Consider the following 27,911-nt stretch of genomic DNA (forward strand, 5'->3'; position numbering starts at 1 on the left):
AGCCAATTCATGTTTTGGGATTCACATAGCTTCCGAATATCATCTTGAGCTTCTCCTCGCCACCTCTCCACACACAAACTAACGGCCAGGTGGAGAGACTCAATCAGGAGGTCGGTTGGTTCCTTTGGTCATACTGCAGTTATGAGAAGCATGAGTGCAGTAGATACTTGGCCTGGGTGGAATATGCCCAAAATTCACTGATCACCACTTCCAATGGACTTGTGTAGCCCAAGTATTCTCCCTACTTTACTCAGTGTCCATACCCTTTCAGGGTGTTCTAGGCTTTCAGCCTCCATTCTTCCCCTGGTAAAGGGAACGCTCAGATGGCCCAGCCACTGATACTGGGATGCAGAGTGCTCAGACATAGGAGGCTGCTTACATCCATCTCCAGGGAACCGTCCGTTGCCAGAAGGCTTTCACTGGCTGTGACTGTAGAACAGCTCCTAATCTGCAACCAGGTCAACTAGTGTGGCTTTCTAACGGGATCTGTAGCTCAAGCTGCCCTCCGAGAAATGAAGCCTTGGGTTAATAGGTCTTTTTCCTCTCCTGCAGCAAGTTAATCCTGTGTGTTACAAGTTGCATTTACCCTCCAGTTATCACATTTCACCTGCCTTCCATGTTTCACAGCTCAAGCCTGTTTCCTCCTACAGAGCAGACCTCTGGCTCCGTGATGGTTCTCTCAGGCCTACTTGGTGTGGGCCATTTTGGACTCCAGATGTTCTACCTGGTTGACTTTGAAAGCTATTGGTCTCCAAAAAAAGTATTATAAGAATCATTGTCTGCTGCCTTTTTAACTCAGTGTCTGGGTGTGCATCTCTGTGAAGTCTCCTCTTTCCTTGTAGTGAGCATTTTGGACCTGTGAATTTTTCTAAAGTTCTTTCCCAGGTTTTTGACTGATTCCTGCTCGGTGTATGTTTAGTACTGGTTTTTGTCCTGTGTACGAACTCTGACCTCTGATTCTGATTTTTGCCAGCCTATTTTGTGCCTCTGCTTGTTTTTATTTAAAAACTGAAAGTGGGTCCCTCTAGGTTACCTTTGTACTAATGTTATAACAAAACAAAAAAATCCTATCAAATCTTAAAGGAAAAATAGTCAAAGCCTCAGAAGGAAAGATAAGATAACGAGATAATGCTAATGTATTTTAAAAATTCTGTGAGAATGTATCTTCATTAGACCACACTCCAGTATCGCAAGAAAAAAATCTTAACCTGCCTCAACTAAATTGAGCAAAAAAAACAAAAAAACACTTGAATGATCACATTTCTGGTCCATAGCAGACCCGCTTTTCGGTTCAGTGACAGGACGTGGAATAAAATAGCATATTACCCATCGAAATGAATGCCCTACTGCCCCTGTCACAGTTAGTCCCTCCCAGTTTCCATGTTCCATACTTTCCCTGTCTGGTGTGTTATTTTGGTTCCAGTCCTTAGTTTCGTTTTCTCCACTCCCTTGTTTGATTTTCCACACCTGTCATTGCTTTCACCTGTTCCTCGTTTGTAGTCTTGTTAAGTTCATGTATTTAAACTCTGTCTGGTTTCCTTTGTCTTGACTGTTCATTGAATGTTTGAATGAATGTCTGAATGTATTTGAAAGCCCGCATCTGTAAGTTTGTACTCCGTGCCTTTGTGTTTCCCAGCCTCTGTTATAGCCTGCTTTCTTTGTTTGCCTTTGTGTGTTTTTTGTTTGTCAGGTGTCCCCATACTCTATGTATTGGCTCAATGGCCCTGGCCTGCTCTGACAACTCAGAATTTTGATTTGCCCCTAATAAATCTCGCTTTTCTCCGCAATTGTGTCCACCTCCTTACTGCTCACCGTTACGGCCACTACCTCACTTCATCTGAATAAGGATTCTCGTTTCTGTTAGCCACATTATATACAAGAGGATCATGTATAAAATGGATTAAATTCCTTTACCTACACACAAGGCTATTGTTAATAGTTATGGACTTGCATCACAAAGCTTCACACTACACAGATGTATTAGGTTATCATGTCCTTTCTGTTGTCAAGTGATCTGAAACTGATGTGAAGGGTAGGAAGCCAAAAAGAATCCCGCACGCATCATTAAAGGTAAGAAGGAAAGAACTTGGTGAGTTTTGCTAACGCTGCTCCAGGGCCCTGAGGAGGAGCAACCAGATCCAGGTGAGGCAAATGGTGTGGACAATGGGAGAACAGGCTAAGATTTTCAGGGAATTTGCATTTGTGAAAACTTGAATAATTGAAGCTTGAACCAGCAACCATCCAAGTACCCTAACCATTGAGCTACCGCTGCCCTAGTGGAAATGAATAACTGACATAAACGTAGTCAAGCAAGTCAACGTCTGTAATTAAAACAGGATTTATGTTGATTTTAAATGCTTCAAATGGGGAAAATGTGATTTTGCTTCTCTTAAGGACAGAAATGAAATTATTTATGTTCTTTTACATAGTGATTAATGCAGCCTATAGAAGCCAACCGTGAGAAGATCAGGCTGCCACTTGGTGGCCTCCTTTCTTTTTTCAATACATTCTTTGTCAATATTTGTTCTATACCACACTCTAGTGGTTAGGAAAGTGAATTTCAACGTGATAATGACTTAATGACTTGCGGGATGAATGAATGAATGAATGAATGAATGAATGAATGAATATTACTTGCCCTTCATCACCAAATTCATATTAAATTGCTCTTTAAAACACCAAGTTTTAACTTTAGTCTTTTTGAACTCAATTGGATACATTTTTTTCCAATTCAGAGGCATTTTGTGGACATTTTTTTGATATTGCAATTTCCTGTTAATTAGTTAATTCTCAATATATATGCGGGATTATTGTCTACACAACAAACCAATAGCATCATATTATACAGTCTACAAGTACTTATGAAGGATGTGCAGTGGAAGTTAAGGCAAGCTAAAATCAGGTTCTATGGTGCATAATATACAGTGTATGCTGCTTAAGACGTGAGCAATGAATAAATCTGCACCAGTTTTACATGCAGAGACACCTGTCCCTTCATGAGCAGTAGGACACCGTCTCAGAATAGCAGTTCCCACTTCCTGGGGAAGGCCGCATCACAGACAAACACAAACAGAAAAAATCCGGGCTTACAGCCAAAGGCATCCAGCAGCTACATAACCACTGAGACAATAGCAGTCATTTCAGAATTTACAGGCAACAAAAGAACATTGCATGAACCGTTATCACTGTGGTAAGGTTTAAAGCTAAAGAGTACAACAAAGGTTACATCAGAATGTCACTGTCACTACATTCTTGGTAGGCATTAAGTGCTGGTAGAGTGGGCAGACATCCAGTTTTAGGCCAGGCATTCAGGTTTTTCAGGTCCCTGTCCTCCAAACGGCCGAACACCTGGACAGACACTTATGTCATCTGCGAGTAAACTTGTAGTTGTTTTCCATCGTTCAGTATTATTTTAGCCTGTCACTGGATCACATACATGCCAAAGCAAATACCTTATTAGATCGCCTTGTAGCTTACATACTGGCTAAAAGCAAAAGGTTTGTGCTTTAAATGCTACACAGTTAGAATGCTTGCAATGGTGTGAAAATTTCCAAAAACAAATTATTTCAGTTCTCAGAGGTCAGCAAATCTTACCTTTCAAAGAGTAAAGGATGTGATACCTTCCAGATTTAAATACTCCAATAGTTGTGAGGTTTGTTGAGAAACATTTATATTGCAAACTTCTAGATAAAATTTGTCAGTAGTGTTGGCTAGATTAAGCTTTTAATTTTGGGTTGTAGTGTCCTTTTGGGGATGTGATGTCCTCCTTTTAGGTGTTAAGGTAGACTCTGGTGATTAACCTAGGTTTATATGGTATATTCTACAGTGCATTTTATCAGTCAGACAGAAGTATAGTTAGGTTACTTTGCAATGGGCTTTTTTCAGTGCATTTTCTATATTCTATACATATTATGTTAAGTATCATAACGGGGGGGGGGGGGATAAACTGAATGTTGACATTTAATGCTAATTTAAATTAGATTATGTCACGTCGAGCTAAATGATCTTACATGTTGATGTGAAACATAGCAATGCCTTTCATTACATCAGGCTACGTTTCATGTCTACCCAAGTTCGACATAGCATTATAAAAAAACACAAAAGCGAAAGAGGATGGAAATGCACAATGGAAATGGCCAGCTCTCAGACGAGGTAGCCTACACAGTGGTGCATTGCCAGAAAGACTATAACCTAACACACGTAGCGTAGCGTAGCCCGTCATCACCAAACGGTCGTCATCATTTTAAACGGTCCGTGGCGCGCCCCGTTGCATCGGCACCTATTGGTTCAGACGCATAGGGCCACGGATAAGCGGCCTCTCATTGGAGGACGTCGAGACCTGAGCCTCGGCGAAGCTATTTGAGTCGCCGTGTGCTACACGGGCTGAGCGGCGCAAGTGACGGGCATGGATGCCATCGAGGTATAGCTGACTCTAGCTGTCTCGAAGGACTCGGCAGTGGCGGAGACGTCTGCGTCGACGTGGTGATGTGAGTGTCGGCTGTGTGTGTGTGTGTGTGTGTCCACACCGGTGTAACGGAGCGGCGATGAGTAGCGAGTGATAACGGCACGTGACGGCGTGTCTCAAAATCGGCATGACTGGCAGGTCTGGGATGCGAAATCTTAGCCTCACAGCCCGTTTGTTGTCCGCCTTAGCGTGGCAGATATATCTGGCCAGTATTTCGTGACGTTAGACATGAGGATATGTGGCACTGAACGGAACAAATGAACCTTGATTCATCAGTGCTTGCGGTAGCTAGCTGGCTATAAAAGATGGCTAGCAGGCATCTAATCTACCTGTTACAACCCGGCGCGGTTTCGAAGTGGCGAGTAGATATGACGGCTCTTAACTCTTCCACCTTGGAAGCCGTTATTTTTTATGAAACACTGGTTTCGTTAAGAAATTCAGTGTAGGCCATCACTGCATTTAAGTCATGGGTTTCTTTTTTCCATTTGCGTTTTTGCGCTGAAATATAAATGGAAGTACAGTGATCTAGAACCACGTCTGTGCTGTGTAGGCTACATGTGCGACGAGACAGGTGGGTGTGGCACTTAAGGGAAACGATAGCTAGCTATCTTGCAAGATGTAAAATGGTTTTGTAATGAAGTGCCTGGAATAGAGGTGGTGGACAAGTTTCCGCGGGTGAACTGAAGACATCTACTTTACGCAAGCGTTATAACTGGATAATGTGAACCCCAAGAGGCATACTTCTCTAATATTTGTAGGATTCGGTGTATTTTGGCGTGTATTTCCAGACAACAACGACTACAATAATAATAATTCAAGAGGGTTTGTGCCCATCCATATGTTAACTGACACTTGCCCTATGTGACCTGCAGCTAACACTTCTACCTCCTCCCCTCCTCTCTCCCCAGAGAGAGGTTCAGAGGTTCATCAGGAATAAAATTCACATTAAAAGCTTTATTACCTGAGCCTGACACAGGTAGACATGGTGTGCATTGACTCTGGGGTTAATTTAGTCAAATGGAATCCTCTGTCTTTGTGAGTGGGTGGGTGCGTGCGTGGGTAAGTTTAAATAACAAACAATTTCTTTATATTATCATGGTAGAGCAATTTTTTATGTCTGTGGCACAGGGTAGTATGATAAGGGCAGTATCTCTTTACATTTTTAATTCTACGAGTTTATTAATTTTTACTTGCACAAACTATTTAATGTACTATTCTTTAATGAGTTTAAGTAATAAAATTAATGTGTAAACTGAATAAAATTTAAGTTTAAATTTCAAACGTATCAATCAAATTTCACATAATGATAAAACCAGATGAATTATATTTGGGGGCGAGACATTATGGTAGGCAGTGTTTAATTACAATTTTTAATTAACTAGAGTTCTGGCATTGCTTAACAAAATCAAGCTAATGCTTGTTAAATTCTCCTTGGCTAGCTAAATCATTCCAAATAAAAGAAAATCAGAAAATCAGTCAGATGTTAATTCACATGTAGACTGTTAGATAGTGTTTAGGAGAATTTGAAAGAAACCTTTTGATACGCATATATAAAATTTGTTCAAATAATATGCTTTGTTAAGAAGTGAGCATTAAAAACAGGTAGGGGATGCAGGTCATTCTAAAATGTACAGTAACACTACACTGAGTTGCTAGTTCATTAGGTACACCTATTCTATAGCTGTGTTCATAAGTGATCACATAATAGTATTTACACACACATGTATCGTATAAATGTATATGAAGTGGATCCAGCCAACAACTGCCATTTGGTCAAAAGCAGCTCATTTGCAAAAGAGGTCAGTAAAGGTTCATGCAGCATGGTATGGCAGCCTATGAGATATAGCTGTAGTGGTCAGAAGCTATAGGAGAGGAGACAGGACAGTTGTTTACCCATAAGTGAGCAGACTCCAAATGAATTGGTGCAAAAGAATTGAATCACCGTAGTTGTTCAGCAGCTGGCTGGAAAGATTGTTCCAATGGATTGTTCTAATGATCCCAGTGCATATAAAACAGAAAAATACATAAACTGCTTTACATCTGCCTGGCTTTCATTCTTAAAGCAATCACCCACCTTGACACGTTGCCTCTCCTGCCTCTCAAGTTCTGCATTAACCACAGGGCTCTCCTCGTCTGCTTGTCCCACTGCTGTCAGCTGGTTGTGTGAAGGGTGGGGCAGAGATTCTGTGCATTCTGCTGTACTGCAGCGTGATATGACTTTAGATCCATGCTGCTGCTTCCCATGTCTCAAAGCACTTGTGGAATTGAACTGACGCCTTATGGCCCTCCGTTTGCCACCACGTGAACCGCAGACTGCGTGTTTTTTTTTAAACTGTTATCATATTCTGTCTTTCTGTCACTTTGTCTCTCTCTCCCTATGTGGTACTTTCTCTCTGCCCTGCTACTTGGAGGTTAGGATGGTGACTCAGCTCGAGAACAATCCAGGCTGGGCCGTGCCCATCTCCACGAGCAGAGCAGAGTAGAGGAGTCTCATTTCCCTTTAACCTCCTCACAAACCTGCATTGGTTATTCATCATTTCATGTACAGCTGCTCTGTTCTGTGACATTGAAACTTCTTGAGTTTCCCCATTTCTGCTTTAACAGTTTTCATTGTGTCAATGGCCAAACAAAGGCATTAGGCACTAGGGAGTTCTGCTTTAGACTATAAAAAAGAGGTAGACTTTCAGGGCGTGTTAAAGCAACTGTGTACCCTTCCTCTGTGGCTTGGGTTGTCAGGGCAGGAGGAGTAAGGTCAGAATTACCTAAAGAGTACAACCCATGAAGGTGGCCATGAGAAACCCATTTTATCAACTCGAATATGTGCCGAATAGGTACGAGCTGATTGGTTGCTTCACCATCTCTCCAGCAAGCCAACATTCATGTGCGAGACGCCATAAGCCAAGTGGGGTACTGGGTTTGTTCTGCCATGGCGTAGGGAGAGAAGGAGGGAGGAATTGGGTTAGGTGGTCAGGTGATTGGTTGGACTCCAGGTGATTTGTTTTTTGCATGGAATACCCATGGTTAGTGGTGTTAGGCTCTGCATTCAAAGGCCTGCTACTGCAAGCAGTGTTGAAAGTTGAGTAAGGTGTAGCCTAGACTATGCAGAGATTAAGATACTGTTACCTCCATGATGGTCTCAGCCACAGGCGCATCACCTATGCGGATTTGGAAAGTCTGATATCTGTAGTGCCTTAACCTGGCCATACTGTCAGGATTCTTCCAGATGCATTATGGTTGGTCAGCCTTCATTTTGTACTGGTCCGACATGAATCAAAGTTTTATTGCTCCAGCCAAATTCAACCTTAGTGAACAGTTGCACACAATGAGGTAAAATGAGCCATTCAGAGCACGATATATTTGGGTGGGGAAAAAGGTTTGTGAAGGCCATAGTATCTCATCATTAATTGATTAGTAATAAGTAAGAGAGAAATCAGTGCTTGATTGCTGACAGGCTACAAGAAAAGCCTTATATTTTTATAGGCATGGTCCTAACTCTGAACAGAAGGGTTCCCAAATCATCAGATTTTGTTGTTCATGTGTCCCTTTCTGTCAGTTATGGAGCACGTTCACATGCACATTACCTTAGTTACATCTAATAACTACAAGAAAGCAGATTTTGTCAGTAATCCAGTTAACACATTTATATGCACTTCAGGAATCAGATGACGGGTAAACTCTGGGTCTACTATGAGTCTTGCAGGAATCTGATTTCTGCTTTGCAGCCCGCAAATAAACTCAAGCAGTATGTAATGTGACAAGGAAGGCCAGATGCTCGCGGATGTGGATGGATAGATAGGTTTATTATGTTCCAACTTCGTAATGGGTGAACCAGCCAGGGTCGAAACCAGGAAAGCCAATATAGGGGTAATCCAAATCATGTAGGTAAACAGTCCAAGTCCAATAACCAGTGAGAAACTAATTAGGCAAACAATACAAAAGGGGTAGGCAAAAAGCAGTAGTCCAGAGAGCAAAAACACAATCGAAAACACGGGAAAGCAAACAAGGAAACCAAACTCGGTGTGCACAGTCGGAACTAGTGGCAATACTTCACAAAATCCAAACGTGAGACACGGGTCACTTCACGGATGTTGTTCACAAAGTTGTGCTTGCAGTTTTCGATTCTTCTTTTTCTATCTGGGTATGTTTTCACATTTGCATACGTGTACTGACTCATGCCTCTCTGTGTTGGATTTCAAGAAATCCAGTTATGGACACTCAATCTAGTCTTAGTAATTGGCATGCATGTTGTTTACATGAACACTTGAATTATCAGATTAGTGCCAGACTCAAGTAGACCCCTGGTGTTTGGAATAATTTTAACATCAGATTTATTTTTATTTTTACTGTTTACTCATTAAAGGATCAATGTCCTTTTTACCAACAAAAAGTTGCAATATTTATGAAAGTGATTATTATTTGTATTTGTTTTCTATAATTACATCTTATGAGATGAAAAATCAAAGTGCTTTAGAGCCCTTATATAAACCAATTTATGTTTCATAAAGCAGGTCCTCTACATAAGGTGGCAATGTTTAAAATAGCTTCAAAGATTCTGTACTAAACATATTTTTGTTCCCCTTTATGTCAGTTGCAGCATGTGTTTACAATAATTGTGATATCTGATTTACCTGAGACATGGCTATGTAAAATGTCCATTTTTAGAGTTTAAAATGGCCGGCACCCACTACACTTCCTATATAGGTTATAGTTTGATCTTGCTTTAAAATGCATAAAAGCGAATGTGACCGGGTGTGCTTGTTGCCCTCAGCCTATGTTGCAGTGAAATTATTGGTTAATATCGGTATCAGCCACAGAAAGGCCCACTTCAGCATTTTGATTCACTAGTACGCTTTAAAATGTATTGTACCAATCAACCAGTATGGTACACCACCATATATGTGTGCATGTGCTTCCAGTGCTTGACATAAAGAGTTTTGTCCATTGTTGCCTGCAGTAGGGAGTGGAGCAATCTTGTTAGTACAGTTAATAAAAGGTCACAGGGCCACAGGGCATATCCAGTTTCATCACCTCAGCCCAGACTGCAGTCTCAGGGGCATGATGATGATGATGATGAGGTGTGTGTGTGTGTGTGTGTGTGTGTGTGTGTGTGTGTGTGTGTGTGTGTGTGTGCGCGCGCATGAGTGTGTGTGTGCGCGCGCATGAGTGTGTGTGTGCGCGCGCATGGGTGTGTGTGCGCGCGCGCATGGGTGTGTGTGCGCGCGCGCATGGGTGTGTGTGCGCGCGCGCATGGGTGTGTGTGCGCGCGCGCATGGGTGTGTGTGCGCGCGCGCATGGGTGTGTCAGAACACTGTTGTGGTTTCTGGTTTTTCTTATGTTTTGGATAGCATAAAGCAGATTGTTTCAGGGGTAACAAGAAAATCAATACAATATGATGTCAAGGTGTCTTTATACCCTTTTTTCCAGTCCAATTAGACCTTTGAATATCTATCAAAATAAGTCTTGTTTTTTCCAACAGCTTAGAAAGCTACACATTGTCTGTGTCCGATTACATACATATACATTCTGCATCTGCTGCACACTCTAGCTTAATGAAAACTGGGCAAATGGGTAAGAACACAATCATCATTTGACACTAGCTCTTCCGTTAGCGTTTGCACTTACAGCTCTTGCTGGTCCAATGCAAGTTTGGCCTTGTTTCAGATCCTTGTGGTGGCCTCCTAAAAGAAACTCCATTGAAATGGCTGTATGATGAACTGGCTGTATTATGAATACTGATGATTTAATAGGTACTTGTGTTGTGTATTGATAACCCCTCACCACCACTAAACCCTTGGATGTCTTCCTACTTTCTAGATATAGTAGCTGGCTGTTTTAAAACTTCAGAATCTCCCTCGAGTATTATGCATCCGGAGATTGTAAGTGTGCTCCTGACATTTAGAGTTGTCTTGCCAGGGATTAATGCAGTATGAGAATTAGTCATCATTGTCTCCTCAGTTGATCTGAGATATCCCACATCTACATTCTCACATGCAGACACGTGCACACAGCCTTTCACGCAGCTGAAACTGCACACCACAAACACTCAAAACAGCCGCAGCATCCCCAGACTGCTCTGGTTCAGTGAAGGGCTTTGGAACGTTCAGCTGGCTTCTCCCGACGTTCACCTGCTCCACTCGCCCGTCCCCGCAGGTAAATCCAGGGAGTGGCACGCATGTGAGCAGATGAAATCAGCACGAGTGTAAAGTCCATTCGTCAGTTGTCGTCTTTCAGGAAAAGATCTTTCCAAGTAAACACAGCAGGGAAGGGCTTCGATCAGTTAGCACACACTGAGCAGGTGCTGCCCTTCCTTACACAGAGTACTGCTGAGCAAGGCTGACATGATGTTGGAGTGATACAGCTAATAAAGCTTCCTGTGTGTCACACACTCACGTTGGGCCAGCCTAGTTATGATGAGCGCCTTTAATTTGGGAGATACACCATGTCTGATGTTTCATGGATTGTTGCAGGAAAGGAGTTCCTCAAACAGGTGAGATATTGATCAGTAAGGTGGGTTCTTTCTTTTTTTGGGCCCTCTTGAACAACAAATTAAACATAACACTGATGAACAGTGATTTTGCTTCCTGTTTGTGTAGTGTTTCATGCTGATGCCAAATATGTTTTCAGAATTTCTCTACCACCCATAGTTTCTTTTTTTGTTCCAGTATACTTGTATGTCATTATGTGTAGTGTGGAAAAGCGGTACTAAGGGGAGTGGAGCCCCTCTCTGTTAGCAGACTACTACTGGACACTGAAGAGAGACGTTCCTGAGGACAAATGTAGGCAAAACTCATACATTGTACATTTCCAAAGTACGTTTGTACACATTAAGTGTAATAACATTCCTATTTATGAGTAAGTAATATATAGTATAAAATTTACAAATCATGACAAAAAATTCATGTAAACAGATTCGAATTTTATTTTGGGAAGCAAAAAAATGTTCACATTTTGTTGCCCAATGTAATAGGAATTATCAGATGAGCACCTGTTTTATGAATATGGTAGTAGGATACTAATAATGTTCATAATATTCATTTCATGGGCTATCAAATCTTTTGGTAGGTACCATTTTCCCCTTATGTGGGGGAAAAGTATTTGCTCTTTGTAGCATTAGCCAAAGTAATATTGGACAAAAGGGAAATGTGAAAATCATGGAGCCCCTTGAACATTTCAGTTAGCCTTCGTGTAGCACTGACACTTGTAGACAGTTATTCTAGTTCATAGTTGTCATCAGTGTGAAACCTCATAAGTGAGGTCATGGCATGATGAGCGTCACAGGAATGTGTTGTTAGTGTGCCGTCTCACAGCCAACATAAGAAAACACAGACATATATAAAGGAAGGCAAACGTCAAGTCAAAACCTGCCTATATAGTGCTATTTACGACACACTTTGTCAGAAAGTAGCTTTACAAATGTATGGGTCAGGATTCCTAATGAGCAAGCCAAAGGTGACGATGGCAAGAAAGAAACCTTCAATGAAAAAGAGATCTACTTCAGTGTAGATGTGGAGCATCAGTTACTCCAGTGGGTTTAGGGTTGGTGGGCTGTTTCTGAGATGGCAGCATTGGCCCGTTCCTAGTGAATCAAGAACATTTTCTAGACTTGTCGCGGATGAGCAAGACTAGTCCAGCATTGACAACATCTTTGCACATAAAACGGAGAGATGTAGATTAGATCAGTAAAGATGACCATCACATGAAACGTCCATATACAGTAGACGTACCGGAGAATGGTATGTAGCGCCGGCAGTAGCTGTATAACTAAAAGGGAGGGCCAGAGCATGACTACAGTCCTGAGGGCTCTCAGACATTACATTGCATTCCACCCATATCATTGTCACAAACTTGAGTGAACGCATGAATTAGCTGGATAACAGCTCCCCTTTGTCCCAGCCTGTCAGGACTCCAGTAATTGTATTTAAGCATCTTCTCTAGAACATCTCTTTGCAAGGTATAACCATGTCTATAGTGCACAATGAGCAATGTTTCCGCTAGCTTGTTATGTTTACAATCCTGCCCATAGCTTTCACTTTCGTCTCTTGGTTTTTGCCCCAATGTACCTTTGCTTGTGATTGGATATGTTAGTATTGACCTCGGACTCTTCTGGAATTCCCTGGATGATCGTACCTTATCTGTCTTGGTGTGTACTTTTCCTTTGGATTACCATTATGAGTGAGAAACCTGATGTAAGTAAAGCCATTTGTACTCATCCACATGTGTCTGAGATATTCAGAAGCCTCACAATCAACATCTCAGATTACTAGAAAACTCCAGGCTCTGCACCCTTATCTACAGAAGGCTAACTGAAAGCATGAGTAAAGTCTTAAGACTAGATTTAAAAAGTGAGTGTGTTTGAGTCTCGGATTAAGGCTGGACTATTCCATAACGGGCTTTACAGGCAAAGGTTCTACCCCTGACTGTGAGCTTACCAATTTTAGGGACTAAGAGAAACCCTGCATTTTGCGAGTGCAGTAGGCAAGGTGTTATAGGATGCAATGAGTTCACTCCGATACTGTGGGGCCAGACCATTTAGCACTTTATATGTTGACTAAGCAAATTTTAAAATTGATCTGAAATTTAACTGGAAGACAGTGCATAGCTGAAAGAACAGCACTCATATGGTTTGATTTTCTAGCTCTTGTTTAGAGCGCTGGCTGCTGCCTTCTGTACCAAGGCATCTGACATTCAAGAATCATCATTTATGTGCATCCGATAAAGGGCGCTTTATTTCCAGTGGCGGAGACGGAAGTTCACCCCATGCAAGACTGACATGAACTTAAAGAACTAAAAAGGATTTGTGGAGTGCAAAACTAATGATTCTCTATTGAGTGAATATTTCCTCAGTGCAAACTGTTTGGAATTGATGGCATGTAGCCACTACAAAAACCACTTACAGAGGGCAATAAAAAGGGCAAGACGAAAGCAGAGAGACTGGGTGCTCAAAGCTGAAACAGCAGAGCAACAAATTTTGACAACAATAGAATTTAAAATTTAGAAATTTCATTTGTATGAAAACACAAACCCTGAAGTCATGTGTGGATTATTGATAATGGCTGATTTTGTTCCATTTCAATCACCTCAGGAGTCAAACAGCCAGGAAGACCGCATCAGCACTTTGAAGCTTTGTTTGTAGCCTCTACCTAAATAGATTCATTCACATGCATTTTGAAGGAACATAGATATGTGGAATCACTACATCCTACTTCTCACTACATGTGCAATGAATTACATGTATGTCAAAGAAAAGAAGAAGATAAATAGGCTGAAGGCCGGCTTGCCACATCATCTCTCTTGCAACATGTCTGCTCTAAAAATATCTTCAGTCTTTCAAAGGAACAATAAAGTAAACCAGCTGTCAACACCGTGACAGCCTTACAAATATGTTGTGCGGTAAGACATGAGGTCAGCGCACACTTGCTGTCAAGAGTGAGTAGCTCTTCACCAACACTTGGCTCCTAAGAAAAGAATGTAGCCAACTCCGGTTCTTCAGCATTGCGTTTGTCTTAAAACGTACGCACTCTAGCCTGTAAGACTTTTGAGAAATTAGAAGATCTGATGGCATTCATTTGCATACAAAGCAAAATCCAGACTTTTGCATGAAAAACCTGCAATGCTTGTCCAGCTGGGTTCAAATTAACATGAAGTCTTCACCACGAGGGGTTACTTCGACACCTGGGTTATGGCTGCGTAGAAGTGAAGTGCACCAAACCTGAAATCCAAAGTGACCCCCCCCAGTCGAGCCTCCAACAGCCCCCTTCCCCCATCACAACCTCCACTACCCTCTACCTTCACCTAACCAAAATAGATTCTGTTGTGACTGAGTTTCCTTCCAGTGAAAGTGTCTGGCCCACGGACTTCCTGCTTTTTTGTTGTGCATGCCCTCGTCTTGTTAGCACCCAGCCATACTTCAAAGAGAACCCTAGAGCCACAGCTCCAAAGCAAACACACAGGCCGCTCACACGCCATTCCCAGACGAAGCTCACTGGTCTCTGTTTCCCTCCATTTGATCGCGCTTTGAATTTGGACAAGAAAAGCCCCATGGAACACAAAGGTGTTTTTTTTTTTGAAGGTTATAAAAAGGCATATTTGTTTATTCCTTTGTGCCTCTGTGGATCCTGAGCAAAATCTGGAAAAAGTCCATTCACAGGCCAAGATTTCAGAGTGCTCCTCCCCCACTTCTAACGTGACAGTCACGCCACCTAATTAATATTCTCCACTGTCAGCATTTTTACTTTTCTGTATGAGGTTTTAGCTTGTTAATATGAGATTTTATATTCCTCGAGGTTGAAAGAGCATGATTCTAATTATTTTACCATATCCTAAAATGTGGAGTGTCTCAACAGTTCTATTCTGGTTAATTTGACTTGCTCTTTGTCAAATTCAGCGTCCTCTGAATGGTCTCTCAGCTTCTGTAGACTCCGTGTTTATCCCGGACATCATTTCAACTTTATTAATTTCCAAAACCTCATTTAATCTCTCTCTCATTCTCACTCTCACACTCACTCACTTACTCACGTACTGTGCTAGATCTTCATAATGTTTAAAGTGCCTGCATTGTAAATAAATCAACTGTGTAAAGCACCTCAACTTTACAGATTGTTTTTGGGCCCCTTACACAATCTTAGCTAATGCTGGCTTTGGGTTTTTAGGAGCAGAATGTCATTTAATAATGATTTTAAATAAGAAGCTATTTTAAACCATTAAGCTTCTTAGTTTGGAACCATTATAGACTTTTATTAGAAAGCATTTCAAGAGGAGCTGGTCCAACTCCTCCTCACCACATGCAGTGTGAGGGAGAGAGAAAGGGAAATTAGACACACGTTCATATTAACTGTTAGATTAGCTCCTTGCCAGTAAGGAGTTTTGACGCATTGAACCAGTACTGCCTCAGTTTTGGACTCCCCTGTAATTTTGTGAATTTGAATATATTCAAAATTCGTTCAGAATTCATTGGGGTTTTCATTAGGGTTTTTATTTTTGCTAGGGTTATCTTTATTTTAGTGCTAGTAATAGTATTCCTGGATATTTTCAGCCTGTTATATCCATTTGATCTGTTCATATCTGTTCTTGTTTCCAAATTAATACATTGCATCACTCCTGTAACTAAGTATAATCATCTCTTCATTCTATCCTGTTTCTTCCTTTCCTTATGAAAAGGTAGCCTTCAGACCCCAGATGGACTCCAGCCGGCCCCCTTTTCCTTTGCTTGGCTACTTCCCGTTTTCCTTTTGCGTAAATGTTTATTCCACCTTACATAAGGTGGAGATTTTTCACAACCACAGGAGATTTTCAAATAACTTTGCGAACACCCCTCCTCAGGGTACTGCAGGTTCTGCATCTTAGATTTGCCTTGAGAGGAGTCATGTTACCTCAGGCCACCTGGTCTAATTCAGCACCTCCTCATGCGTTTCAGGATGACATCTCCCTACCTCCAGAGCACTGGGACGCCTCCACAGCATTCAGCGTAGCAAAGAAATCCAAATTCCGGGTCCAGTCTCCCCTGCAGGCAAACGTCGACGCGGCGACACATCTAGGACCAGGAACAGCTCTGACGGCACCGAGACTCCGGTGACCCTCGTCTTCACTCAACGCTGCCCCAGGCCCTCCACGGGCCATGCCCCACCTGCTCAACACTGGCACCCCCTTCAGCTCCAAGCAAGAGCTCCTGGACCTGCAGGATGGCCCTCTGGATCCCAGCACTAATGGCTCGAGCCTCATGGGGTCCCGGGGCGACACATCCATGGGGTCCATCCCAGGCAGCCCTGCCAAAGACGCCCCCATCAAGACTGTTAAAGAGAGAGAGCCAGTGGGGGTGAAATTCATACCATCGGAGGAGGAAAACCTGTGTGGATGGGGGGCTGTGACCCCCGGGTTCATCCAGAGCCTCAATACCCCCCGCTGGGTGCTGTTCTTTCTGTGTGTAGCCTCTTTCCTCCAGGGCATGATCATCAATGGCTTCATCAACACTGTCATCACATCCATCGAGAGACGCTTTGACCTTCGCAGCTACCAGGTTTGTGCTTTTATTCCAAGGGCCAGAGAAGTGTTGAAGGATATCTGCGGACACTTGTACAGTTAAGATGATAAAACGCTGTTATCATGAGTGAATACTGGGTAAGAAAAAACCCCAGAGGTTACTTAACAGCAGATGGAAATTCTTGTATGCCAAAAACCACCTTCATCCAATTTTCTGGGTAAGCCTAATCCCTTAAAATAAATTTGAATTTAAAACTGTCTAAATTCTTCCATAACCTTTACAGAGTAAAATCAGTCCATAGTGTTTTCACTTTGATCTAATTTAACCCAAGTGTTTTGCATTGCCGTTTTCACAGGCTGGACTCATCGCCAGCTCCTATGACATTGCTGCCTGCATTTGCCTGACATTCGTGAGCTACTTTGGTGGCACGGGCCACAAGCCCCGTTGGTTGGGCTGGGGGGTTCTCATCATGGCTCTGGGCTCACTGGTATTTGCGCTGCCACACTTCACCACGCTGCCCTATCAGGTGAGGGTGCCCGAGCGCACGGGACTGTGCTCGGCCAATCACACAGAGGTGTGTGGGGACAGCGAGGGAAGTGGCCTCTCGGGGTACCGTTTCGTCTTCATGCTGGGCCAGTTCCTACATGGTGTCGGGGCCACACCCCTCTACACCCTCGGGGTCACCTACCTAGATGAGAACGTCAAATCTAGCTATGCACCAGTTTACATAGGTAAGCCATGTAAAATGATTTTCATGATTATCATGACACAATTTGAAACTGTATTTGAAATGAGAGCAGCTTGTTTGAACTCTATATGGGTGCTGACAGAGAAGGACCAACTTGCCATGAAATCCCACTAAATGCTTGATGCAGAAACTATTGTGGGTAAAGCCACATTCATTAGAGCACCACTGGGGTAAAAGGAGAATTTACAAGGTAAACAGACATCTTTCATCCATCAGTGCTTTTCCTAAAGAAAGTTGTTTTCTGAATATTTTGACTTAAGAGGCCCTTCCACACTCCGTAGAGAAGCTGTCTCTCAAAGAGTGATAATAATCCAGATATTTCAGTGGTCATTGACTCACTCATTCTAGCCATTCAGATGTATGTAATGGCCACTTTGTATGCTCGGGAACGGTATGAGTAACATGGGGGTGCTCCCTATACAGGATGTGGTTACGGAATGTGACTAAGTACATGCATAGATGGCATTTAAAAGGTCATGTGTAGTGGGATTGCAACCCCCTCCACTTTCCCTTCCTCTTTTGTAACACCACCTGTTCTTAAATGTGTATGTATGCGTTATAAGTGTGGACAAACGTTCCACTAGTTTCCGTATCCAAACATCAATAAAGCTTCAGCTGTACTATACGCCCCCCACGCTCACCCCACATTTCAAAGGGCATCGAGGACAATCGCAACCCCCCGTCGACACCACCTCCTCTCCCCTCTTCAGACAAAGCTTCTTGTAAAGGTGGTCTCTGAGTCGCTGCGCCAGCAGCAGGCAAACGGCCACGGGAACAGTGGGGGCTCTTCCTACGGCTCACAGGGGGCTGACCGATGAGCCACAGATGTCCTTGCCACTCCCACGCTGCCCTGCTAACCTGCAGTGCACCCCTGTTTCCCAGGTATCTTCTACACGGCAGCCATTGTGGGCCCGGCGGCAGGATACCTGCTGGGCGGCTTCTTCCTCAACATGTATACGGAGATCGGACAGAGGTGAGTGCCTTCCAGCTCCTCTCCCGCTCGTGGACGAGGTCTCACAGAGCAATAGGGGCCTGGGGGTTGTTGGTGGTCAATGGAAAAACAATAGAGCTTCCACTGAAAGCACCTGGAAGACATCTAGAACGCGGAGCCACATGGTGGGTGGATGAGCAGCATCAGTCTGCGTGCATCTTCTGCTGGGCAATAGCTGAATATGACTTCTTCCTTTATAGCATCATCCTCTGCAGCACAGCAAGGTGATTAAATATGTCTAATGGGCTGATGTCTAATTGGACCGATATTAGTGGTAGCATTGATTCAATGATGCTGTGTCTAAATTCCCACAGCCTTAATTGTGTGTCTCCCACGTACACCAGAAGTATAATAAGGGCTAATGTATTGTCAAAGAGCCAATCTGGCACCCCCGTACCTCAGTGGTTGGTCTTCGTGTGAAACCCTCTGCACCTTTCTCCAGAACTCCACTCACTCCAGAGAACCCACTGTGGGTGGGGGCGTGGTGGATCGGTTTTCTGGCAGGAGGAGCTGCTGCTCTCATCACCGCTCTGCCCATTCTGGGCTACCCCCGCCAGCTGCCAGGTAAGGCGCGCCAGCTCACCAGGACCAGCGCTCAGCACCGTGACTTCAAAATGTCACAACATCGACCAGTCCGTTCAGCTCAACGACATCGTGTTTCTAATGAAATTTATCATACCAGTCAACGTAGTCTGATATCGCACTCTCCTTCTGTCTCTCTGCCACACACTCTCTCTTACACACAGGCTCCCAGCGCTATGTGGCCATGCGCGTGTCTGAGGCCCATCAGCTGAAGGACGGCAGTCAGGTGACCGCCTGCGACCCTCAGTTCGGCAGGACGGTGAAGGACATGCCCAGGTGTGCATCCCATGACCTCTCGTTCACTGCCAGGTTCCTGTGGTCAAAGCCCAAGTGTAATAATACAGACAATAATCAATAGAATCCCAAGTGAGGTAAAAAAATAAATAAATCAAATCAAAAATTTACTTTCCAACTTTGCCAAAAAGAAAAGGAATAGGACACACAAAGCTGTTAGCACACATATAGAGCAGATGGTAAAGCACAATGTGTGCATTCAAACCCACTCAGGGAGAGTTTTTGGCCAACTGTCTAGAAGTCGGTCGCTCACCACCCTGTGGCTGCGAAGACACCAATGTTGCTCACTATGCTTTCATGGTTCTGCCTCAAGTTCGTTATTTTAATGAAGATGCAGGGTGAACCCTCTTTGATTGGTTAACAAGTGGCACGATTGCTGCTGATTGGACAAAGTGGACAACGATACCCAAACACTGGTTCGTTTCTAGCTGACACTGACGGTCTGAACAAGGTTGAGGTTTTAACAAGGTTAGGACTTTGGTTAAGTGCGTTATCTTGGCCTGAGTTACCATGGTACCAGGGATTTCTGAAAAGAAGCTGGGCAGTAGCTGTTAAAACAGGTTGTATAACTGGATAAATGTGGTCCTTTTTAAGTAACTCAGGCTTGCTCTGTGAAAATGAAAAATTGAAAGTAAAAATATTAAAACACTTTTATGTCTTTAATCAATGCACTCCAAAAATATTTTATTGTTGTTTTTATCTTTTCTTCCTTTACATCACTTTTTATTTTATCACCACACTCTTACAATATCTCTCTTTTCTCGGTCCCCCCACCTGCTTTCTCTAGGTCGGTGCTGCTCCTGCTGAAAAATCCTACATTTATTTTCCTGTGTCTGGCTGGTGCCACGGAGGCCACTCTCATAGCCGGCATGTCCACGTTCGGGCCAAAGTTCCTGGAGTCTCAGTTCAGCCTCAGCGCCTCAGAGGCAGCCACCTGGTTCGGTAAGACGGCTGCACTGACCCATCACGTCGCCTGCGTCATTGCGTCTCACGTGACTCGCAGAACTTAGTTCTGTGTGACTTAAATTACTTAAACACTGAATTTAATCTATTTATATAAATTGCTGAGATCCAGAATCTGAGGCATTCAAAACACTGAGTTATTTCCCACTGATTCCTCTTGGTTAACTGTTATAATAGTAGTAATAATAATAATAATAATAATAATAATAATAATAATAATAATAATGCTTTTGTTTTTATGTGGTGCTTTTCAAGGACCCAAAGACGCTTAAACAAGGACTGAGTCATTGTATTTTGACTGGCCTGATTTGTCTCAGCTCTTGGTGCCTTTAAGTCTGCGGCCTTCCTGTAGAACTGGGTTACTTTTTTTTATATTGTTGTGGATGGTTATTTTTGTAAGATCTGCAAAATGGCGCTCTTCTCACACCATGATGGCATATTCTGATTTCATGACAGCTTAAGTGCTTTTGCTGCTTTTGAAAGCAATCAGGCCAAGATCAGCATTCATGCAGTGTTGGGTTGCAGAATCTGTACACTAGATTTCCAAAGAAACAGGATGTTTCAGACAGAGGTCCTTCATATATAATATAATATATTCAGAAGGACAAAATATTAAGAAGTGTTTGGATTGAAGCACAGAAAAGGGGATGTTATTGCATCTGTCTTATAGGCACACAAAATGTGATCTTCCTCAAACACACTGATTCACATGCAGTGAATCCCAAACAAAGTTTGGGAAAAAGCTACTGGCGTTCCCCCCCCTTCCCCATGCCCCTCTTCCCCTCTGTGGGGGACCACTTCATTCTTCCACTCTTCCTCCCCTCTTACCATTGTCCCTCATTTCCTTCTTCCCCTCTTTGCCCACTCCCCTCTTCCCCACACCCAGGTTACATGGTGGTGCCGGCAGGCGGGGGCGGCACCTTCCTGGGCGGCTACATCGTGAAGAGGCTGAACCTGCGTTGCCGTGGCATCATCCGCTTCTGCATGCTGTGTGCCCTGCTCAGCCTGCTGGCCATCTTTGCGTTCCTCTCACACTGCCCCAACGTGCCCATGGCCGGAGTGACCGTGCCCTACCACGGCAGCGCCTCGTGGAGCCCCACCCACCTGTGGCCAGCCAGTGGAAGCAACAGGTACACTGGCCCCCTGCTGGACTGGAGAGTAGTGTAGTCTGTGACACTGGATGAGCAGTAGATGGGAGTATTTCCATCACATGGAGAGCAGTTAATAACACTATGCTTTGCTCTCTCTCTCTCTCTCCCCCCCCCCCCCTCCCGTCTGTCTACCTGTGTCTCACTTTGCTCTTTGTTCAGTTCCGAGGCCGATGGAAATCTGACAGTGGGCTGTAACGCAGGCTGTCACTGTGCCAAGGAGTTCTACAACCCTGTATGCGGAGTTGATGGGGTCATGTATTACTCTCCCTGCCACGCTGGCTGCACTGCCGTCAACCACACGCACAGCCACAGCGACAGACAGGTAGCACATATACCCCACATAGTCATCACACCACGTCCAATCAGAATCAGCCATATAATGATCAGCCAAACCATGTGGTTGTAAAGAAGGAAAGCTCACACTCACTTAACATCACACAATCATTATAACCACAGTGTTTTCTGTGTGCGCCTTCGTATTTTTAAGGTCTTCACTGGCTGTACCTGTGTTGTTGGTAACGTGTCTTGGGGTGAGGAGGGTCTGGCTGTCGTGGGAAAGTGCAGCGCCTCCTGTAACCACATGCCAGCGTTCCTCAGTTTCCTCTTCGTCATCATCTCCTTCACCTTTCTGTGCAGCATCCCAGCTCTAACAGCCACTCTCAGGTATGTCCCTGAGGCACAGACACTCCTTTAGCCCTGGACATTTTGAAATGTTCCTCCTTCCATATGGCCAGCACTGAAGCACTCTGGCTCCCCCTACAGGTGTGTTCCAGACAGTCAGAAGTCATTTGCCCTAGGCATTCAATGGATTCTAGTGCGAACACTGGGTACGACACAATTTCCTTTTAATTCTTCCCTCCTTTTCATCTCCCTTTTTGTTATTTTTCTCATAAATGACACTACTGTATAGCCTCAGTCATTTCTCCCCTATATTAATGAAATAAACCTAAAGAGCTCTTCGTGTGGAACGTGGTCACGGCAGCCTGTGATAGCGCTCATGTGGTCCACACAGGTGGCATCCCGGGCCCCATAGCGTTCGGCTCAGTCATCGACATCTCGTGCCTGCTATGGCAAAAGCACTGCGGGGACCATGGCTCCTGCTACGTGTACCAGAACTCCGCCATGAGCCAGTACACACTCATCGCCGGCATCATCTACAAGGTAGCGCAGCACATGCTGCTCCTCGCTAGCCCCCCGGCCTCCCTGGCCAAGGAGGGGGCATGTCAGATCCGGCAGGATCTGTCACGTACTGCCAAAATACGGACGGCAAAAGAATGTGACAAATCGTTAGAACAACTCAGTATTTAATATCTAACTTCCTTTCAGACTCCAACAGCTACAGTACATTCTGCATTGGTCTTTGGTATCTAAGTTTATAGACCATCTTTACTCCATTTCCTCCACACACACACACACACACACTCTCTTTCTCTCTCTCTCTCTCTCAGGTTTTGGGCACTGTATTCTTCCTGCTGGCGAGCGTGCTGTATCGGCCTCCTCCGGACTCACCCCAGAGCAGCTGTGAGAACACAGACCAAGGGGCGGGACTCGCAGGCGGTGACACTGGGGACCTGCCCATCAAAGACCTCCCTCCCGAGATCATAGCCAATAACCATGCCAGGCTGTGATTCTCGCCCCACCCCCCCAATTCTGAGCATGTTTGCCTACCCTGTTCGCTCTGCCCAGGGTGTGCCAACATCAAATTCATCACAACCTCAAGATGCAACAGAGCACACACGCCCGTATTTCATCCTCTCTCCTGCTGCACACCAGTCGGGCCGAACCTGTCAACAGTGGAGCTGCCTTGCACTTGTCTGCTAGTCTGCAGCCTCAGTGTTCTGCCACTACTATCAGCCTACATGTCCAGTCATTTCAAAAAATAAGGACTCAGCAGGGGTTAAAGGTTCCTGTGGAGTGTCAGGATAAGTGCTGCTTTTTGTCATGATACTGCAGAACTGGAGGACTGTTTCCAAAAGACATGCTGACACATCTTGGTGGTGTAGTGTTTTACGTTGGTTATGGACTAAATGTTTGTGTGGAAATACGCCTGTGCTCTTAACCGGAGAACATCATGAATTAAATCGGCAGTCAGTACATTTTTAGAAACGGGTTACAGTAGATGCGAGGTTTTCATTTTCAGTCAGTATGAGCAAATGTAAAATTGGCCTTTATACAAAAAAAATAATTACATGCAGCATAGCACTAAGTTACTATGTGTAGTTTTAGAAACAATCCAACAAAGCTTAGTTATCAAGATTACATTACAATTCAAAGTTATTTATTAGTATTTACACATTTAAAATATGTCTTATTCTTTATATTAGAAAAGACTGGCCAGTTTAAAGGAACTTAATATTTACATAAATACTAATACAGTTTTATTGAAAATTCTCAAAAATATGCAAATACAGTAAGCAAATTGCTGCTGAAGCACACTATTAAATTATTTAGAGGTTATTTAAAATGTCTTTTCTGCAGGTAGTAGATGCAAATGACAGTGCCTTGCAAGACTACATCTTAAGTTAGGAAACTGTTCACACTCACGAGTCCACTTTCTTTCTTGTAACCTACACCCTCCAATTGCACTTTAATACATTTTTGATTCACTGATATCTCAACTATATAGGCTAGAATATATGTTGTATAAGCCATTCAGTCAGTTTAATGTTCACTCAAGTCACGCCACTTTATTAATATATCGTTGTTTACTTTCTATTACAAACTAAAGGACAAGTAGGATGAGTAGAACATATATGATTTTTGTATGTTGAGGTTACTTACGTACTGAAGGGGATTTCCAACTGTTCCAGTACTGTACCTCAGGAGTTTGTGGGTCAGAATGGCTTTATGAATTTTATGTCTTAATGTATAAAAAAACACAATGAAAAATGAACATGCATGTTGTAATTCTGTTCCCTACTATGTGTTGAGTTTATAAGTTCATATTTTAGAGTACTTCAAACTGATTTTTCAGCTTGTTTACTTGACACTATCTTATGTGAGAGAGAGAGAGAGAGTTTGGTGTGACACTGCAGTGTAACGCTCATCTGTGTTACAATAATGGGGATCCCAGCCCTTTTTTTTTTTTTTTTTTTTTTTTTTTTTTTTTAAAGAGATGAAAGGGACAGTTTTGTTACTTATTTATAAAGCATGTAGAAACCTGCATCTGTTGTACATCGCGCCTGTTCAATACCTATCAAAAAATCTGAATTATTAATTATTGCAAAGTGTTGCGTGACCCTTGTTTTTATAATTAATATCCTTTCTAGATTGGAAAACCATTTGAAATAATTTATTGTTTCACTAAGAATTCCATAATTCCAAAGCCTCTAAATTAATTTTTGCATGCTTTTGTTAAGTATTTTTATTTATTGGTCAATTTTACTTTTTAATTTTTCAAAATTAATTATTTTCATTGCACCTCCCTGGTGCATTGCTACTGAAATGGTATTTATATTCAGAAAGCTATGCTTCCAAAGCAGAAAAGGCTAAATGAAGTCCAAATCACTGAAATTCAAAATGTTTCCTTTATTCTGAAATGTATGCTGTTAGAAATGGTTTGTTGAATTGGTATGACATTTGATGTTTAATATTTTATTTATTTAACTTGTTTTGCAGACGTTAGATTATGTGGTTTATATTGCATTTATTCCCCTAATGACTGCCTCCTAAGAGATGGTGTTGGGTCCCGTCAGGCAGACAGCATGTGTCAATTCTTTGTAACTCATTATGATAGTTTATTAGTTAGTTGTTCACATTATTTGTCAACTAAGAAGGGGGGGGGGGGGGTTAATTTCCGGTTTGGTACTTCTCTTGTTTGCCCCTTTGGATATAAAGGTTTCGTTAACTTTTGTTTTTGAAGAACAAGAAGCAACAGTTGATTCTAAAACCCAGAGTCTGAGTCATGTTTCTTAAGATTCTGAAAGGGGTGTGGGTGTGGGTGTGGGTGTGGGTGGGTGCGTGCATGCGTGTTGCAGAAGTCCAGTAAGCCACCAGTCTTTCACCATTACAGTCCTCTTGGGTGTTGCAGAGTAGTAATACACAGATATTTATATTTTGGGGTGTTTCGCAAAGTTTCCAATCCCCCCCCGCCCCATTCAGGCCATCACACCTCTGTAGCTGCTAGTATGGCTATAAGATTCACCTTGCTTGTCAGCAACTAAAACAGAACCAGTGTTGCAGGGGATTTCCTGCATTGACAATTTGTTTATCTGAATGTCTTTATTTTTGTATGCTAGTGCATTCTGTGGGCATTGCATCATGGTAGCTCTGTGGTACAGATTAGAAACAATCCAAACCATATGATTTGCTGGCTTTTCACGTAAACCACCTCCAACAGTTACCAAACAGTTATTCAAAACCTGAATGGGATTAAATTAAGAGGTTTGGAAAATGGAATGTTCACTGGAACTTCTATTAATTAAATGTCCTGGATGTAGAGATTTGGTTGGGATACTCTGGTTCCTATAAATAAAATATTAAAACGTCTTTTTAATATTTTAGTGTAGTCAGTGAATTTTGTAGCATATACTTTATAATTAATGTCTAATAAGCTTGGGAGTTGAGGTTAATTAACTGAAACCTTGAATTAAATTTAGTAAAGACATTTACTGGAGAAGATTGGAGTTCATGAATATGGAGTTGTTGGGTTTTTTTGGTTATTTTGTTTTGTTCACCATATTAAAGCTAATTACTTCGAAGGAAATTTAAATACAAGCACAAATATAAAATGTTATACAACAAAACTAACTGTGAAAACATAACCTTGAGGTCCAGTATCCAACAACAGGTTAAACTGCTTTTGAGGTAAATGCCATAAGAAAATTAATTTCAGGGTTTCTAGGACTGAGTTATACTGTTTCCATGGCTACAACAGGCACTGAGCTATTAGAACCGATGTAGAAATGCATGAGTGCACAAAGAAACGCATTCACACAATCTTACATGAGCAAAGTGAATGAACGATAATGACACAATCTTCTGACATTCATTAGAAAATTGCCATACTGACAGCTGTTTCAGACTTCCCTATTTACCCTTTCCTGCTTCAGGAGCCATTCTCATACATTTTCTCTCTCTCTCTCCTCCCCCATCTCTCTCTTTCTCTCCCTCTCTCCACATTGGGTTAGGAAAAAACATGAATTAGTTGGTAAAATACACACACTGGAAAAAAATGCACTAATGCAGTATGTGTAAGTAGCTATCAAACTGAATAAATATAGTGTGTACAATCTAAGCATATGGTTCACTTTAAAATTCAATAACACAACAGTATGTACATATTTGTGTGGTCCTGTAATAGTCCTACATTTTCCACTGATGAACAGGACAGCATGGCTGACAAAATATCCATGGCAAAGAAGTTACAATTTGTAAAAATAGAAGAAGAAGAAAATCCTCGAGCATTGGAATTGTCGTTTCATACCACCAGAGGTCACTAGAGGCATTGCACTTTAGGTTTCACCACAAACATCCTCTTTTATTCTGTCTTACCCTTACACTAAAGCACATATAGAAATAGCACATCCCATAAAACATCCCTCAGAAATCCCACGCGATATGATTTCTGTTCCAGCCATTTCACACTCATACTGCGATAAGCTCTCACGATATATGTAGGAGCAGAACGTGTGCGCACCAGTGAGCTGGAAATTACTACTTTAATTAATCATTGTCGGTAGAATATTTTCACTTTCGGTAAAAAAGGTCATAATCAGTTCAATTCCACAGCCTACTCTGAGGACTTATCTAATGAAATGATTCAGTGAATCGTTTTCATTCAGGGAACAACCTTTGTGTTCACACGCACCTCATGAATCTGTTTCTTACCTTCATCTGATTAAACTTGCTCCATTAACGGAGCCTTACACCTTTCTTACACCTTTCTTACATCTTTCTTATTTTCCTATGTTTGTGTACCTCCATTCCATCCCCCTCTCCATATTTCCTCTAAATTCCTCTCTTTTACCAAGTTGTCCGCGTGCTAATTACAGGTCACTGATCCTGTTTGAGATCCACACAATTATGCCATGTGCTTCAGAATGAAAAGAGCCAGGGGAAAAAGGGATGACACACATTGGCTCCTTAGCTAATTGCAGGGGAGGTTGAGGCACTGGGGGCAAGACCAGACAAGGAGAAGGGCTTCTACCATGCCAGACTGCATGCAAATATGATATTTGAATGGCAGCAAGCATAATTTAAATGAACTGAATACTGTGACGATTTAAGTGTCTGTGGTACATTATAAAAGCAGCTAAACTCACGTAAATGTGTCTTATAACAGAAAAGAAAATAGTCATTACTACTATTAATAGTCATTACTATTTGAAGCACAGTTCAAAAAAGAGGATGTTTTAAATATAGGACTCCAGTTGTGGGTTTAGCGTCACCCCATCTTTATACCATCTTTAAACCCTCTTTAAACCATGGAAGAGGTGGTCCCTGTTGCTGTGACAATGGTGGTTTCAGAGAGATGAGTAGGGTTCGGAGGTTACCAAAATCCTCAGTCCCAATCCTGTCCCTTTTGGCGGCCATCTCTCCCTGTCACAGAAAGCAAAGTTTGCCCAGGGCAGACAAGAGCTGCTGATGTGCTTTTAACCCTGCCTGGTCACACTGACCTCATAGACCACAGGTCCCAAACTAACACTGTCCCAGGTGTGGATGTTTACATTCACCCATGTTTACCTGAACACAAGGAAAAGGTGGTTCAAGATAGCCTCAGGGCCATGCCTGACATGTGG

General features: G+C 42.7%; 1 protein-coding gene across 3 annotated transcripts; it reads left to right on the forward strand.

Moving 5' to 3' along the window:
- Positions 1–4,342: 4,342 nt before the first annotated feature.
- slco4a1 (solute carrier organic anion transporter family, member 4A1) lies at positions 4,343–25,668 on the forward strand. 3 transcript variants are annotated; one of them, XM_035522251.2, is made up of 14 exons: positions 9,715–10,952; positions 11,153–11,241; positions 15,879–16,478; positions 16,798–17,173; positions 18,073–18,163; positions 18,624–18,745; positions 18,928–19,039; positions 19,845–19,999; positions 20,907–21,150; positions 21,331–21,493; positions 21,659–21,834; positions 21,934–21,998; positions 22,184–22,332; positions 22,620–25,668. In XM_035522251.2, exons 3-14 carry the CDS (start codon positions 16,080–16,082, stop codon positions 22,797–22,799), a joined length of 2,232 nt encoding a protein of 743 aa, XP_035378144.1. In that variant the 5' UTR covers positions 9,715–10,952; positions 11,153–11,241; positions 15,879–16,079; the 3' UTR covers positions 22,800–25,668. The 3 variants fall into 3 exon arrangements, with proteins under 3 accessions (XP_081563286.1, XP_026862744.2, XP_035378144.1); XM_027006943.3 differs by lacking the exons at positions 9,715–10,952; positions 11,153–11,241 and adding an exon at positions 4,345–4,487; XM_081707160.1 differs by lacking the exons at positions 9,715–10,952; positions 11,153–11,241; positions 21,934–21,998; positions 22,184–22,332 and adding an exon at positions 4,343–4,487.
- Positions 25,669–27,911: the final 2,243 nt, after the last annotated feature.

The sequence above is a fragment of the Electrophorus electricus genome, chromosome 24 (assembly GCF_041902795.1).
Source record: "Electrophorus electricus isolate QZ-2024a chromosome 24, ASM4190279v1, whole genome shotgun sequence".
NCBI classification, from domain to species: domain Eukaryota; kingdom Metazoa; phylum Chordata; class Actinopteri; order Gymnotiformes; family Gymnotidae; genus Electrophorus; species Electrophorus electricus.